Source organism: Rhinatrema bivittatum, chromosome 6, assembly GCF_901001135.1.
Source record: "Rhinatrema bivittatum chromosome 6, aRhiBiv1.1, whole genome shotgun sequence".
Taxonomy (NCBI): domain Eukaryota; kingdom Metazoa; phylum Chordata; class Amphibia; order Gymnophiona; family Rhinatrematidae; genus Rhinatrema; species Rhinatrema bivittatum.
In genome coordinates, this window is record NC_042620.1 from 263,807,618 (window position 1) to 263,821,638 (window position 14,021).

Below are 14,021 nucleotides of genomic sequence, written 5' to 3' on the forward strand. Positions count from 1 at the left end.
ATCCTTGTCCAGAGGAGAGATATGGTAACTTGGCCAGGATCAAGGGAGTGTCAATGAAAGAAGCTGGATTTGAACCTGGAGCTTTGGGGCCTGGGCTCATTTCTGCAACCATTAAACCACCGTCATCCTTTATTGCACTCTGCACTGCTGTTTTGGCAGTCCAAAGGAGATTTCTAGGTGACTGCGGGTGGGAGACTGGACAGGGGACTTTGGGACTCTAGGGATCAGGAAGAAGCTGGAGAAGAGCATAAATCCAGGTAGTAGGTTCCTGAAAGTGCAATAAAACCGCATCCAATAAAAGATACCCCGTGCTCTAGAGTATGGTATCTGATCCTACAAGGGAGAGGGAGACATCTTATTTTTGTTGGATATTCCTCCCTAGGAATGAACAAATGAAGAAGGGTTTTTTTTTAACATTTAAACATAAGATCCCACATTGAGTCTTCAAATTAGCTTTTTGACGAGAGGAGGCTTTGGGAGAGGGGCTGTCTGCGGGTGAGGAGCTTGCCTGTGAGTAAATCAGATTACTGGTTAGTAAATCAAAGGTGTAAACGAGCTCCTGTATCAGCCTGTTAAGTGAATTAGCATAGCCAGAGCCGGGGAGGGGAAAAGGGGACGAGAGACGTTTGAAATGGTAAATGGCAGCCAGACTGCAGGAGACAGGGGCAGTCCAGAAGTTTCCCGACTCTGAGCGTTTTGATGGAAGGAAGAGAGGACTAGCAGGAGTTTACCGGAGAAGGAACAAAACGGTTTCTCTGGGCCTAGTGAAGAGAGAGGTAAGTAAAAACACAGATCGCGCTGCGAACTAAACTTTGAAGACCTACTCACGCCCAAGCCGAGACTATGAGGAAGCCCGGCAGATAAAGTATCTGTCTAAACATGCTGAGAGTTGCAGCTCTGTGGTGGTGCTGGTGCTTTCTGAAAATGTATACGGTATTGCAATGATAATTCTTCTCTGTTTTCTTTACCCAAACATTTTTCAACCTACGTGGTTTTAAAGAAAGATTAAAAAAAAAAAATATGATGTCCTGAAACTTGGGTGGGGTTGATTAGTGCTCCCAAAGGTTCAGATATAAGAAAATGGACATGAAAATGCATGTGTTGCTAAAGTAATACCCACCTAATAAAAGGGAAAACATTTACAAAGCATAAAAAAAAAAAGAAGCATTCTTGTGGTGATCAGTATTGTCTCCAGTCAGATTCTTTTTGACCTGGTGGCAGGATACAAGTTATTTTGCTACTTGAACGGCTGTATTTCCCCCCAGGATTATCCATTCTTTTGGAAATGTGCCTTTGTCTTAAACTTTTTTTGTATTTTTGCACAGTAAAGTCTCTCACTGCATGCAGCATCTGGCTTCTGCTGGTTGAGGTCCCTTTTGATGAAGGTGTGTGAGGTATTCAGTTCGTGTTCAGCCTCTGTATAGTGGGTCTATAGAACTTCAGCTTGGTTTGTTTTCTAACCTGCCCCCTCCCAGGTGGAGAAGGATTGATGTTCTAGTGCTTGGTGTACTATTTTCATTGCTGACTTGTCAGAAGCAGAGATGTTGCTGTTTTTAAGGCTTTGGAGTTAGCGCTGGTATGGAGTGGCAGTGTGTGTTTGTCTGTCTTTTTTTTTTTTTTTGTATGGTTTTTAAATCCAAGGTACTAGTATATGATGGAGTATGCACCAATTCAGACTGAGACCTCAGGTGATTTTTATCTGATGATCTTAAGGTAGCAAAACAATTTGACAACCCTTGGGTTCATAAGGAAAGAAAAAGGAAGTGATGATATCTTTGCCCAGGTCGCTAGTGAGACCTCCTATAGGAGCACATCACCAAGGTGCATACTATTCAGCTGAAGGTGCCTGACCCAGAAAGCTTATATTTTGTACAGCTGTAGGTGCAAGCCCTAAAGAGCCCATGCCAGAAATATAACTCCTCCTTCTTTCCTCTGAAGTGAAGTAAACTTTCATTTTTTTGGTAGTCAAAATTATTCTGTTCCTGTGCCAAGTGTGGTAGAAACAACTAGATGCTACTGCATGGGCACAGCAATATACTATCATGGCCACCAGAAATGGGAGTTAACTTTTACTTAACCTCAGGCCAAGGAGTTAGCCTGAAAATCTATACCGTATGTTAAAGTGCTTTAAAACAGGTGTAAGGGGGTAAGTACTTGAAGCTGAAAGGAGAGTGACCAAAATGGCCTTGCATACAAGATTTGAACTTGGGCACAATCTTGCATGCAAGGCCATATGGGCAAGGCATGCCAAGGGTAAGCTGTCTAAAACTGGCAGCTACAGCTATTAGGGATGTACAGCACTGGCTATAGGTGCCTGCCCTAGAGATCTTACCCTTTGATTTTTAGTTACTATGCCTTGACCAAATGGCCTTGCATGAGAGATTGTGCCCAAGTTGGGATGCCCTGTGGCAATTTTGCATGTAAGGTAATTTTGGTCTCATTTTAATATGTGCTTTTTTTTTTTTTTTTAACTCAATTTGCATCCCATTAGCTTACTGCTTCCTGCATGTTCTTAACAAATACATTAAGTAAAACACTACAATTTGTGCTCATTTTAGTACAGGCTTTATTACATCAACCCCATAGTAATGTATAGTAGATAATGGCAGAAAATATCAATTGGCCTATCCAGTTTGCCCAGTTATTCCTGTTTACTCTGCAAGGATATTTCCCACTGCCAGCTGTAAAAGTAAAACAGCTTGTAAGATATCCCTCCTTATCTAACTTGATTTTTGTTTGGTACTTTACTATCCTAGATAGATTTAAGTATGGGATCTTGTGTGGCCAACACCCAGCCTTTGCCCCCATAATGTTTTACCATCAAGCTTTGTAATAATCCACAAAGCTAGTGAGTCTGTTGCTCAAACATATGGCATCCAATGATCTTGCATGACAATACCCAGCCACTATCAACCCACCAGCCCCAGACTGGATGGCTTCTGGGGAGTTGTTAGTATACTAGTACCAACCTGAGCTACCCACAGCCTGCAATATCACCAGGTTGTGCTTTATTTGCTCTGTTTTGTCATCCTGGCTAGTAGCCCTAGATTCCAGTGATTCTATGGGAAGGGCTATAAATCTATCCCTTCTGGTGGAATTCTCTATACACTGAAGAGCTGCTGCAGAAGACTGGGATCAATGGGGCAGTGGCCATCATATCTGTCTATCCTCCCCCAATCTGTTAGAACAGAAGCAGTGTGCCTCTGCTGCTGGGCCCATAGTGTCATGCTCTTTTGTTCCAAGAGTAGCACAAAGTCCCATGTAGTTCAAAGCTCAACGCCAGCCTCAAGAAGCAAAAGAGGATGCCACAACCTGGGGTGCAGTGCTGTTGCTGTCATCCTTTTCTTACAGCCAAGCCAGGATGGGAATGGAGAGGGAGTGAAGGGATGGGAGCACAGAGTGAGAGATGAGGGGCTGCGGGTTGTCAGGAGAGGGGGACAGGAGAATTAAGTGAGTGGAGGAAGGGAGAAGTGGGACGTGGGTGGAAATCTGTGTCGTCCTGGCTCGGCTAGAGTTCTTTTTGGAAGGTTTGGTGGAGAAGGGAAACTGGGATAGAGGGTGACTTTGGGAGTTTCTATTTAATAGAGGAAGGAGGATATCGGCTGCTGGATATATATATATTTTTTTTCCTTAATAAATTGGCCAGCTTTTTTTAAAATATCAGTTGAGGGAGGATGGGCAGCTGGATTTAGGCCTGATATTGCTGTGTCTAGATTTAGGCATCTAGCACTGAAAATCAGTTTTGGGTGGCTAGCACTGAAAATAGTATTAGCTGCATAACTTTCTCTCCCCTCACCCACCCCTTGACCTAATCCTGCCTCTGGATCTACCCCGAGGAAATACTTAGCATACCTGAGAACTCTCTGGATTTGGCCTGGAACACACCAGAATTCTGAAATAATTGCTGGGTCTCTTGGCCAAAACCCGAAAACTCCTGGTGCCCTGCAGCAAAAAGCTGGAAGAAAAAGGGCCTGGAGCAGCGCGGGCTCGAAGGAGCGTCTGCACCCATTCCCCTGAAAGACAATGTGAAGCACAGGGCGGTGTCACAAGAGTAAGATGAGCAGGAGCGCTGGTTTCCCCTGCGCGAACCAAGAAACGGCAGATGCAAGAGGAGGAGCAGCATCATCAGGCTGTGCACAGAAAATGAAACCAGGGCGGATTGGGCCAAAACCTGCAGAAGGAGGACGTGGGAGTGTTTTTTTTTTTTTTTTGTCCTGTGGGCCTGGGGAAATGAGGGTCAAGATGAGAAGAGATTGTGTGTGGAAAAGGCAGAGGAGTGAGTGTGCATATTTGTGTGGCAGAGGGAGAGAAGTACATGTGTGTGTGTGTGTGTGTGTAGAAGGAGTGACATGGGTGTGTGTGTGTGAAAAAGGGAGAACTACGCAAATGTGTGGGGAAAAAGCGGGCATGGATGTGTGTGTGAACATGTAAGAGTGGTGCGCATGTTACTACCTCTCCACCCCATCCCGCATGACAAACTCAAGGTGACAGGAAATCATAAGTCCCCTGGTATAACACTTAATATCCAGCTAAATTTACCCGCTCAGGCATGTATATTTTCAAAACCTTTAGCCAGATAACACCTTAACTCTTTGAAAACTGACCCCTCTATTGATAACTGCTTTTTCTTTGGAGTGAATTTCATTCCTGATTACTCTTAGTCTCTCACCCAACCAGTTTCTAACTCGGTCCACCACTACGTCTTCCTGCCAAGCCAGGACTGAGTCTCCAATCTGGGACAGTTAACTTCCCTCCCCCCAAATCCCAAGTATATGACATCAATGGTCAAGCAATCAAATCATCTGTAATTCACCTGGTGACTCCCAGCCTGTTGACCGAAATGAGGGACCATAGCTGTTTTCGTCCACAACTGCTCTCTGCACTTGAGGATGTGCTGCTTTGCTCTTTTGTTTTCCAAATAGTCATTATTTTGTAACTTACAGTCACCTATGTATGGGGTGTATACTTAAAAGGGAAATTCTCTGTGAAGCTGACCTGAGTATTTTGTTTGCAGCCCCTGCATTAATAATATAAGGGACCTCTGCAGTGCAGCTTAGAAGACCCTGTGGTTGGGAGATATCTAGTGTTATAAATCAGTTTGTCTAGACATGCTTGGGCTAGTTCAATGGGGCTCTGAGCCAGAGAGCAAAGGAGCAAGCATTAGAGAGGAACTGCTGTAACAGAGGCATGTGTTTGAGAAAGCAGACAGCAGGAAACAGTTCAAAACTCCAGTTTCCATCTAGCTGCTTAGTTGGGCATCCTGTTGCTAATCTTCCTTGATTTTTCCAAACCATCTCCTAGGTGGGAATAACTGACTGCTTTTCAACCCAAGATAGGGAGAAAAAAAGCACAGTTTTTCCCCCAGTTCCTTGCTTGGGGTTAAACCACTATTACTAAAAGGAGTGTCATCTCATGGGGACAGGGACTCAAACCAGCCCTGGAAATGTTGCTGTTGCTGTGGGAGGTCTGGTATAATCTAAGGTGTGTCCTGTCAAACTAGAAATCACTAGATCCATTGCACTATATAGATCTCCAGAACTGTATTCACTGACCACATCAGAAGTGCGATCTGAAATCTTATTCTATAGCTTGAAAAAGGGAATTCTAGTCTGTTACAGAAAGGACTGGTTCCTTTTCAGAGGGACCGATGCCATAAGATGTGTGCTGAAAACGGGCGCTTGCAGTGAACACTCATTTTCCTAACGCGTGCGCAGCCACATCCCCTGGGTGCCCAATGCAATACTTAATTGAGGCAACCTTTAAAAAAAAAAAAAAAAGCATGCTAATGGAGAATTGAGCATCAGTAGTGCACCAATAGGTTATTGCATCTTGCAACAGGTGCTCAATATGAGCATCTGTTTTGATCCTGCCTCTTCAACCTCAGCAAAATTAGGTTCCCCTTGCTATGGCATTCCAAATTGTGTGGCCATTAAGTGTTTTTGTGTTTTATTTTGTTTTAATGAAGTGAAAATATACAATTTATTTTTCCCCACCAAACACAGTAAAGTGTCACAATGATACTAAGGAGGAGGACACCCTTATCACAACACAGAGAACCTATTTTTTTTATGTTTTTCTTGAGCCCTCGACTGCAAGTCAACTTTATTCTACATCTGAGGATGGAGTTAAATTTGCTGCATTTAAAAAAAAAAAAAGTGTGCATTGGGCACCCAGCACTTTACTGCATTGGGGGTAATAACTAATGTTCTCATCTACATGCAAGTAATATCTGACAGGCGCTATTGGGCTTGTGTTTATTGGGGGTGCGCATTTTGGACACACTAGTCTAGTCTAGCAAATCCAATGACGTGTAAACCCATGTGCTAGGCTGAGCGCACTTCATGCATTTGCTCCAGAATGAGTGCTAGTGCACCATCTACTTCACCACTTGATTCAAGAACCCTAAAATGATTGGGATATTTCCTCCTGGTATACTGGCTGTGTTTTTTTTTAAATAAAATACATTTCTTGTGATTACAGGGTCCTTTTTGGCTGGGTAAAGCAGGTGATCAGTGACATGTCCTCTCTTGTCCAGGTGGTGCAGCTAGCACAGGTAAGGCTACTGTTGGTACTGGTACTACTACTTAACATTTCTATAGCGCTGCACGACACATACATCGCTGTACAAACATACCAAGACGGTACCTGTTCAATAGGGCTTACAATCTAATAAGACCAATATAAAGGACAAGAGACTTGGTTTAAAAGAAAGTTAGTCAAGACTAAAATCAGGCAATCAGGCATAAGATTTATCTTCCACCCAACCCAAAACTCCCTTCTTCAATAACAAAAACAGCTGATGTTCAACTGTTCTGCTGGTCCCCAAAAGAGGCCTCTAAGAATTAGGGATTATTAATGATGGATTGAAGACAATTTCTCAGTGGTTATGGGCAAATAAACCACCTAAATGTGAAGAAAACTGAGCTATTCTGGACGGGAAAAGATGAGCTTAATTCTACCTTCAAGATCATTTTAGGTGGCTCACTGACTCATTTTTTCTTGTTGGTATATAATTTAGGAGTTTGGTTGGATTGTGGGCTAACATTTTTGAGATTCAGATAACCTCTCTGCTAACATCCCTCTTTTTTGGCATCAAAAGATGGTATCACAGCTGCAACCTCTTTTTGTCTTTTTTTAAAAATGTGACAACCGTAGTCCACGTATTAATTCTATCTAGATTGGACTAATCAAATTCTGTATCTATGAACCTGTTGCAGCTATTACAAAATACAGCAGCCAGGAGTTTGGGGAGCTTGAGTTCAAGGAACCATGTTTCTTCTCTGTTTCAGTTACACTGGTATCCAATACAGCATCGCTGCAAGCTTTAAAATGTTGATAATGTAGGCATGATCAAGGATCTAAACATCTTGCTCAGCGACTGTCAGCTTCAGTTCTCTTAGGTTATCCTGAGAAAACAGAAGATCCTTTCTGTCAAGCCAATTCAGTAAAAGGAGCGGGAGAGCGCCTATTCTCTTGTGCGCGCGATTCAGTATTTAAATGAGGGCCGGCGGTAAAAAGAGGCGCTAGGGACACTAGCGCGTCCTTAGCACCTCTCTTTTTTGACAGGAGCGGCGGTTGTCAGCGAGTTTGACAACAGACGCTCAATTTTGCCGGCGTCGGTTCTCAAGCCCGCTGACAGCCACGGCAAAATTGAGCGTCCAGTTTTCAACCCGCAGGCTGATTTAAAAAAAAAAATTTTTTTTTTTAAATTTGTAATAATTTTTTACTGCTTTTTACTGCTTTTCTGTACACTTTCCTGGTGCCGGCAGAAATTAGCGCCTACCTTTTGGGTAGGCGCTAATTTCTGAAAGAAAATGTGCGGCTTTGCTGCACATTTTACTTAGTGAATTGCGTGGGAATAACTAATAGCGCCCGCAACATGCATTTGCATGTTGCGGGCGCTATTAGTTTAGGAGGGGGAGGGGTTGGCAGCGCGTTTTGACGCTCTATTACCCCTTACTGAATAAGGGGAAAAGCTAGCGCACCGGAGCGCACTGTACTGTATCGGCCTGCGTGACTGACTCATGAGAGATGCATTTATAAAAGGCTAGAAAGAGAGCTTTCTCAGTTATTGGCCTGGAACTTTGGAATGGTGTCCGTGGGACAGTGAGATCTCGGGAGAGTTAAAATGTTACCTTCTGGGAGGTGTTCCAGTTATTGTAACTCTAATCCTGATTATTGAAGATTTGTATAGAAGATGAATACAGGTTTTAACTGTATCGAAATATGAGGCTTTAGAAACCAATATTTTTCATTTTAATGATAGTTCAGATTCCTTATTGAACTGTGTATTGAGTTAATTGACTGGAGTTATATTTACAGTGTGTTATCTCAATCATTGTGAGCTATAGATCAGTAGCAATTTAATAAATGTAAAAGTGGAAATGGGATTTCAATTGCTTTTGAAATGCCATAACATTGACCTACAGCACTGAGCCCCCTCATTTGCTCTGCATGGGTGGCAGTACCTAACAGGATGCCTTTTTTTTTTTTTTTTTTTTTTTTTTTTTTGGCGGGTTCATTTGTGTGTAAGAAGAGCTAGGACAAACAGAAAAGGTACCATTAACTCTTCTCTTTTTCTTCATTCCCTTTATGACAGCTGCAGGACTATGGCATTGCATCTGATCAGATCACCTTTCCTCGGGTGACGCTGTCCTCTGACTCTCGCCTCTGTGTACGGCATAACACCCATGACCCCAGCAAAGCCAGGGCAACCCTAGTAAATCCGCGTCAGCCTTCCAGCGTCTGTAGCTGGCCTATCAATGATGCAGAATCTGCACTGATGAGTCCTGACTCTCCACTGCTTGCACTACGAGGTAATTTGGATTTAGGGACAGGTGCTGGTGTCAATTTCTGGTCCCTGTATGTTGTATTTTTTATTCAGCCTTTCATGACACTTCCATGCAGATTACATTCAATATTTTAGCTATTTCCTTGACCCATTAGACTGTAAGCCCTCTGGGGATTTTCCCTAGCGTGTAGCAGATGAACTCGGGACCAATGGGTATAGGATATTCCTGACTAGGGATGTGAATCGTGTGCCCGATCGTTTTAACGATCGGGTTCGGCTGGGGGGGGGGGGGGGGGAATCTGATCGTTAGAGATGTGAATTGGGATTGGTTCCGATTCCAATTCACATCACTAATTTTTTTTAGTGAGGCCCGCGCCAATTAAAAAAACCCAAAACAAAACCCACCCCGACCCTCCCCCCCCCAAAAAAACTTTTTACACATACCTGGTGGTCCAGGGGGGCTGCGGGGAGCAATCTCCCGTTCCCAGGCCATCAGCTGCGCTAAAAAAAAAAATGTCGCCGATGGCCCTTTGCCATGGTAGGAGCACTGGATGGCCGGCGCCATCTGGCGTCGGCCATCCAGTGCTCCTACCATGTGACAGGGGCTGGCCAATGACACGGAAACCCTGTCACATGGTAAGGGCAAAGGGCCATCGGCGCCATCTTTGAGTGGCAGCCGATGGCCCGAGAGCGGGAGATTGCTCCCCGTGCCCCCCCCCCCCGGACCACCAGGTAATTTTAAAAAGGTTTTGGGGGGGGTTCGGGAGGGTAAGGGATTGGTTTTAAAGGGTCGGGGTGGGTTTAGGGGTGGTTTTGGTGTGCCTGTTTTCCCGCCCTACCTCCAAATAATTCCCGTGCCCAATTTAACGATTTTTGACGATAAATCGGGGGGAATTTGTATTGTATCTCGCACTCTACGATTTTTGACGATTTAAAAAATATCGACGATTTTTTTTAAATTGTCAAACGATTCACATCTCTATTCCTGACAGCAGTTGGAGACTGAGTCAGATTTCAATCTGACGTCAGCACTACATATACCCCTGCAGAAAGCTCTGCTCTTCAGTATTTCTTCATCTCCTTAGCAGTTCGGGACTATACACACGCTTGCACAGCGTTAGAAAATCCAAACCAAAGAAGAAATAATCTTACCTCTACAGACGAACCCTGCTCTCCTGCGGTGATACCTAAGGGTCCCTCCCCCAGTCGAGAATTCCTGAGGTGATTTCCGAGATCCCTCAGAGGTAAGCCTCTGTCTGTAACCGGTTCCCGGCGTGGACTTAGCCCCCAGAGTGGCTGCGCGGCAGTGAAGGTATTTTTCCCTCTTCCCCCCCCACAGCCGGAGACCGGGAAGCGCCGAGACAAGGTAAGGTAGAAAACTTTCTTAAAGTCTCTGTCTCCGAGGCTCGGATGCCGCACAGATCGTCCTTCCGGCATCTGTTTAATCAGGTTGAGCAGCCCCGTCCGGGCTAGACCCGATCCGGCACGAGGGTCCACACACGTGGAGATCCTCCGGGGGGGGGGGGGGGGGGTCGCCATCTTGCCCGCATGGTCATCTGCGCCATTTCCCCTCCTTGATCACTGTATTGTCCGCACAGCAGCGAGCCGAGCATACAAAGGACTTGTGTGCACAGCAGCGTGCGCGCATCTATGCTGGGCGCATCCCCGCTAAGTGGACAAATAGTGGCCTGCATGCACATCGGCGCACCCGGAGTGCACAACTAAGTCTCCCAGTGCGCACACCCGACGAATTTTGAGCCACTCCACGTGCACTGTGAAGAAGCCCAGGGAGAGTTGGCCTTCCTGAACTTTGCTAAGCATGGTTTCTCCCATTCAGAGGATGGGTCATCCCCAGCCTTAATTGGAAGAACGCCGGATCTGAGTAACCCCAGACTGGGTCATCCATGGGAGAGAGAAGACTTAGCAGCACCTACCCCAGTACCTCCTGGGTTAGGCCTGGACCTGGCCACCTTCTCTGGGGTGGAATTCTTTCAAGGCCTTCAAGCCTCTGTACAGGTGCAGTCTGCTACCTCACTTGCCCCTGTCCAGATGAAACCTCAGCCGGTAAGCTCTCCCTCTCCTAGTCCTATCGGCAGACCTCAAGTCAGGCCTTGATTCACCAAGGGTATCCTGGCAGGGACCTGGACGGTATGGATGAAGAAGAGGTTCCAGATTTCTTGGAAGATGGGGGAAAGTTCTCCCCGGTTTAGAACCATATCTGACCATGTTACAGCTCTTCCATAGAGACACATTGCTGGCCCTGGTTTCCCAGACCCTGAAGATACTGGGAGTTCATGGGATGGACTCTGACAGAACCAAAGAAGAATCCCATTCTAATTTCCTATGGAAAATGTCTTGCTACTTTTCAGTACTGGAAACCATCCAGGAGTTGACTGACCTGGAATGGGATGCCCCACAAGCAAGTTTTAAAGGTGGGCGACCGTTAGGAGTTCTATACCCACTGGATTTGGCAGTGAGAGAACATTTGCATTTCCCTAAAGTGGATGTGCTGGTCTAGGCAATCTCTAAACTATCAACTATCCCAGTGGAGAGAGGAGTGGCCTTAAAGGATACATGTGATGGGCGGATGGAGTCCATCCTTAAACATGTCTCTGATGCAATAGCAATGACCTTACAGATTGCTTTTTGTTGTGCCCTGGTAGCTCATTCATGCCTGTTCCTCTCTTGGGAGGTGGATGACTCTGGGAGTGAATTCAGAACTGTTATGGAACCCACTGCTGCCTTGAGGCCTGGTATGAGGAACATGGTGCTTCCCTCTTAGACGGTCAAAATCCCACTAATTCTGGAATTTTTGCAGGACGGCTTGAATAAAGCTTTGATCCTTAACTCCAGGTGAACGGAACCCGCCTGTTGGCTCATCCAGACATGCCCTGTTTTCTGACCGGGTGAAGCACCTCCAGCCACCCCTATGGTGGCCAGTTCCCTTGTGGCATCTTAATCTAGTATTGGAGTTTTTGGCAGACCCTCCTTTCAGCCGCCGTACAGTCCTTCCTTGCATTTATTAACCTTGAAAACTGTTCCTGTTGCATTTATTAACCTTGAAAACTGTTCCTGTAGTTCAGAGGCACGTTGTGTCTCTGAACTACAGGAACCATTCCTCTGGATGACCCCAGGAGTGTTACAGCTTTGTGCTGTTCCATCCTTCTTGCTGAAGGTAGTCCTTGGAGTTTCCTTTGAATCAGTCCATTTCATTGCCATCCCTAGAGAAGCACAAGGACACGGAAGAATACCACCTCCTCCGCCATTTGAATGTCAGTAGGCTTTTGGTGCGGTATCTGGAAGTTTCAGAACTGGTCCAAAAGATGGACAACCTGTTTGTCCTTCATGGTGGAAGGAAGCAAGGTGATCCAGCTTCGCAGGCTACCACACCTTGCTGGATTAAAGCGGTGGTCACAGGAGCCTATATGGAGGCAGGAAAGCCATTTCTCCTTCAGGTTAAAGCTCATTTCACTAGGGCTCTGTCTCATGGGCGGAAGCTGGATTATTGACTCCTGTCGACATCTGCCAAGCAGCAACGTGGTCCACCTTCAGATTCTATCGCCTGGATGTTCAGGCCCAAGAGGATGCAGCCTTTGCAAGGCAGTGTTAACCAGACCGTGGGCAGCCTCTCCCGCCCCAATCTGGAGTAGCTTTTGTACATCCCATTGGTCCTAGGTCCATCTGGCTACACGCTAGGAAATGGAGAAATTACTTACCTAATAATTTCATTTTCCTTAATGTAGACAGACTAGACTCGGGCAGCCATGGCAGGATGCTAAGAATGGTGCTAAGGATTCACCCGTGGAGTGGATATCTATTCCAAGAGATTATAGGTAAGCCGTTATCCAGTCCCTAGATCAGGCCATCTATAAGCTTACTGGGGTTCAGTATTTGGTTGAATACAGTTATGGTTATCCATTTTTTAAATAGTTTTTAATCAAGATTTTTCAGTAGTATGTCCACAGTGGCTTTGGAAGAGAATACTGAAGGGCTGAGGTCACTGCAATGGTTTATCTAAGGTGACGTCAGTTTTGAAACCTGACTCTGTCTCCATCTGCTAGCAGGGGAGCATAAACCATTGGTCCTGAGTCCATCTGTCTACACTAAGGAAAATGAAATTATCAGGTAAGTAATTTCTTAGTTATGGTTGCTTAGACAGTTCCTAGCCATAGAGAAGATTTGAGCCTCTTGAGTCTCTCTGCCTCTCCTTCTGGCTTGTCTGCCTTAAGTTTTTTGTTTTTATTTAAAGGAAGAGTAACACCAGAACAGCTTGCGGCTCTTTTTTTTTGTGTTAGCAGAGTTGCCAGCATTGGGGGGGGGGGGGGAAGGGGGTGAGTTCCTTCATTGCCGCTCTAAATTGATTGATGGAGAAGAGCTACTGGTGCTTGGCTTACGACTGCAAGAGTGCTGCTTCCACTTCAGAGATTCTATGTGTGCTTGCCAAAAAATCTTGCCCAGAGAGCGTTCTAAGGCCTCTCTTTCTGTATCAACAGCCCAGCTGCCATGGGAATAGTCCTTCCTACATGGATAGGGAACCACAGTCTATGGCATCGGCTTCTTTTTTTTTTTTTTTTTGAGCCTCTGTGTTTTATACCCAGTTGTGAATAGTAGGGGCATTTTCTGTAATTAGGTGGGGTGAGGTGGTTGCCTCAGGCAGCAAAATTTTGGGGCGTCAGCTAGTACCCCCCCCAAAACACCTCTGCAGTGGCCACCTCACTGCTTTTGGATTGCTCCAAAACACCAATGGCAGGATTCCCATACCTCACCAGCAAGAAGAGGTCCTGCGCAGTGGCATTTGACAACTAGTTATCGAAGACCAACAGTGGGCCTGATGGTTACCTGCCAGCAGATTCCTTGCACCCAGCCGGCAAGAAGATGGCAGTAGGGGTGGAGGGGAGACAAATGTCAGGGTTTTATTTGAGAGAGGAGAGATTGTCCCCCCACCCCCTAATCCACAATAATCTCAAGGTTACTGGAAGTCAAAGCTCCCAAGTATGCAGAGTGAGAACTTTTTTTTTTTTCTCAATTTTAATTAGTGCTATTTGTGTCTGCTGTTTTGAAATATTTTAAATTGATTTTTGGGAAATCTTTTAATATGGGTTTTAATTATAAGATGTTCTGTTTTCAGCGGCTTTAAACTTTTTTTTTTTTTTTTTTTAATGGTTTACTATTATGATTAACTTTTGATTTTATAATTCTTGATTTTGTTTTGAGGAATGGTAATGTTTGT

General features: G+C 45.1%; 1 protein-coding gene across 2 annotated transcripts in view; it reads left to right on the forward strand.

Moving 5' to 3' along the window:
• The first annotated feature begins 471 nt into the window (after positions 1-471).
• Positions 472-14,021, forward strand: part of LOC115094243 (clathrin heavy chain 1-like) — a 53,826-nt gene continuing 40,276 nt past the window's right edge. Inside the window, exons 1-3 of one of the 2 annotated variants that reach the window (XM_029607081.1) lie at positions 472-776; positions 6,481-6,553; positions 8,600-8,816. In XM_029607081.1, the coding sequence (XP_029462941.1) occupies positions 6,518-6,553; positions 8,600-8,816 (253 nt within the window). In that variant the 5' untranslated portion in view covers positions 472-776; positions 6,481-6,517. Of the gene's footprint in view, positions 777-884; positions 934-6,480; positions 6,554-8,599; positions 8,817-14,021 lie in introns of those variants that run through there. The other variant, XM_029607082.1, reaches the window with a different exon arrangement.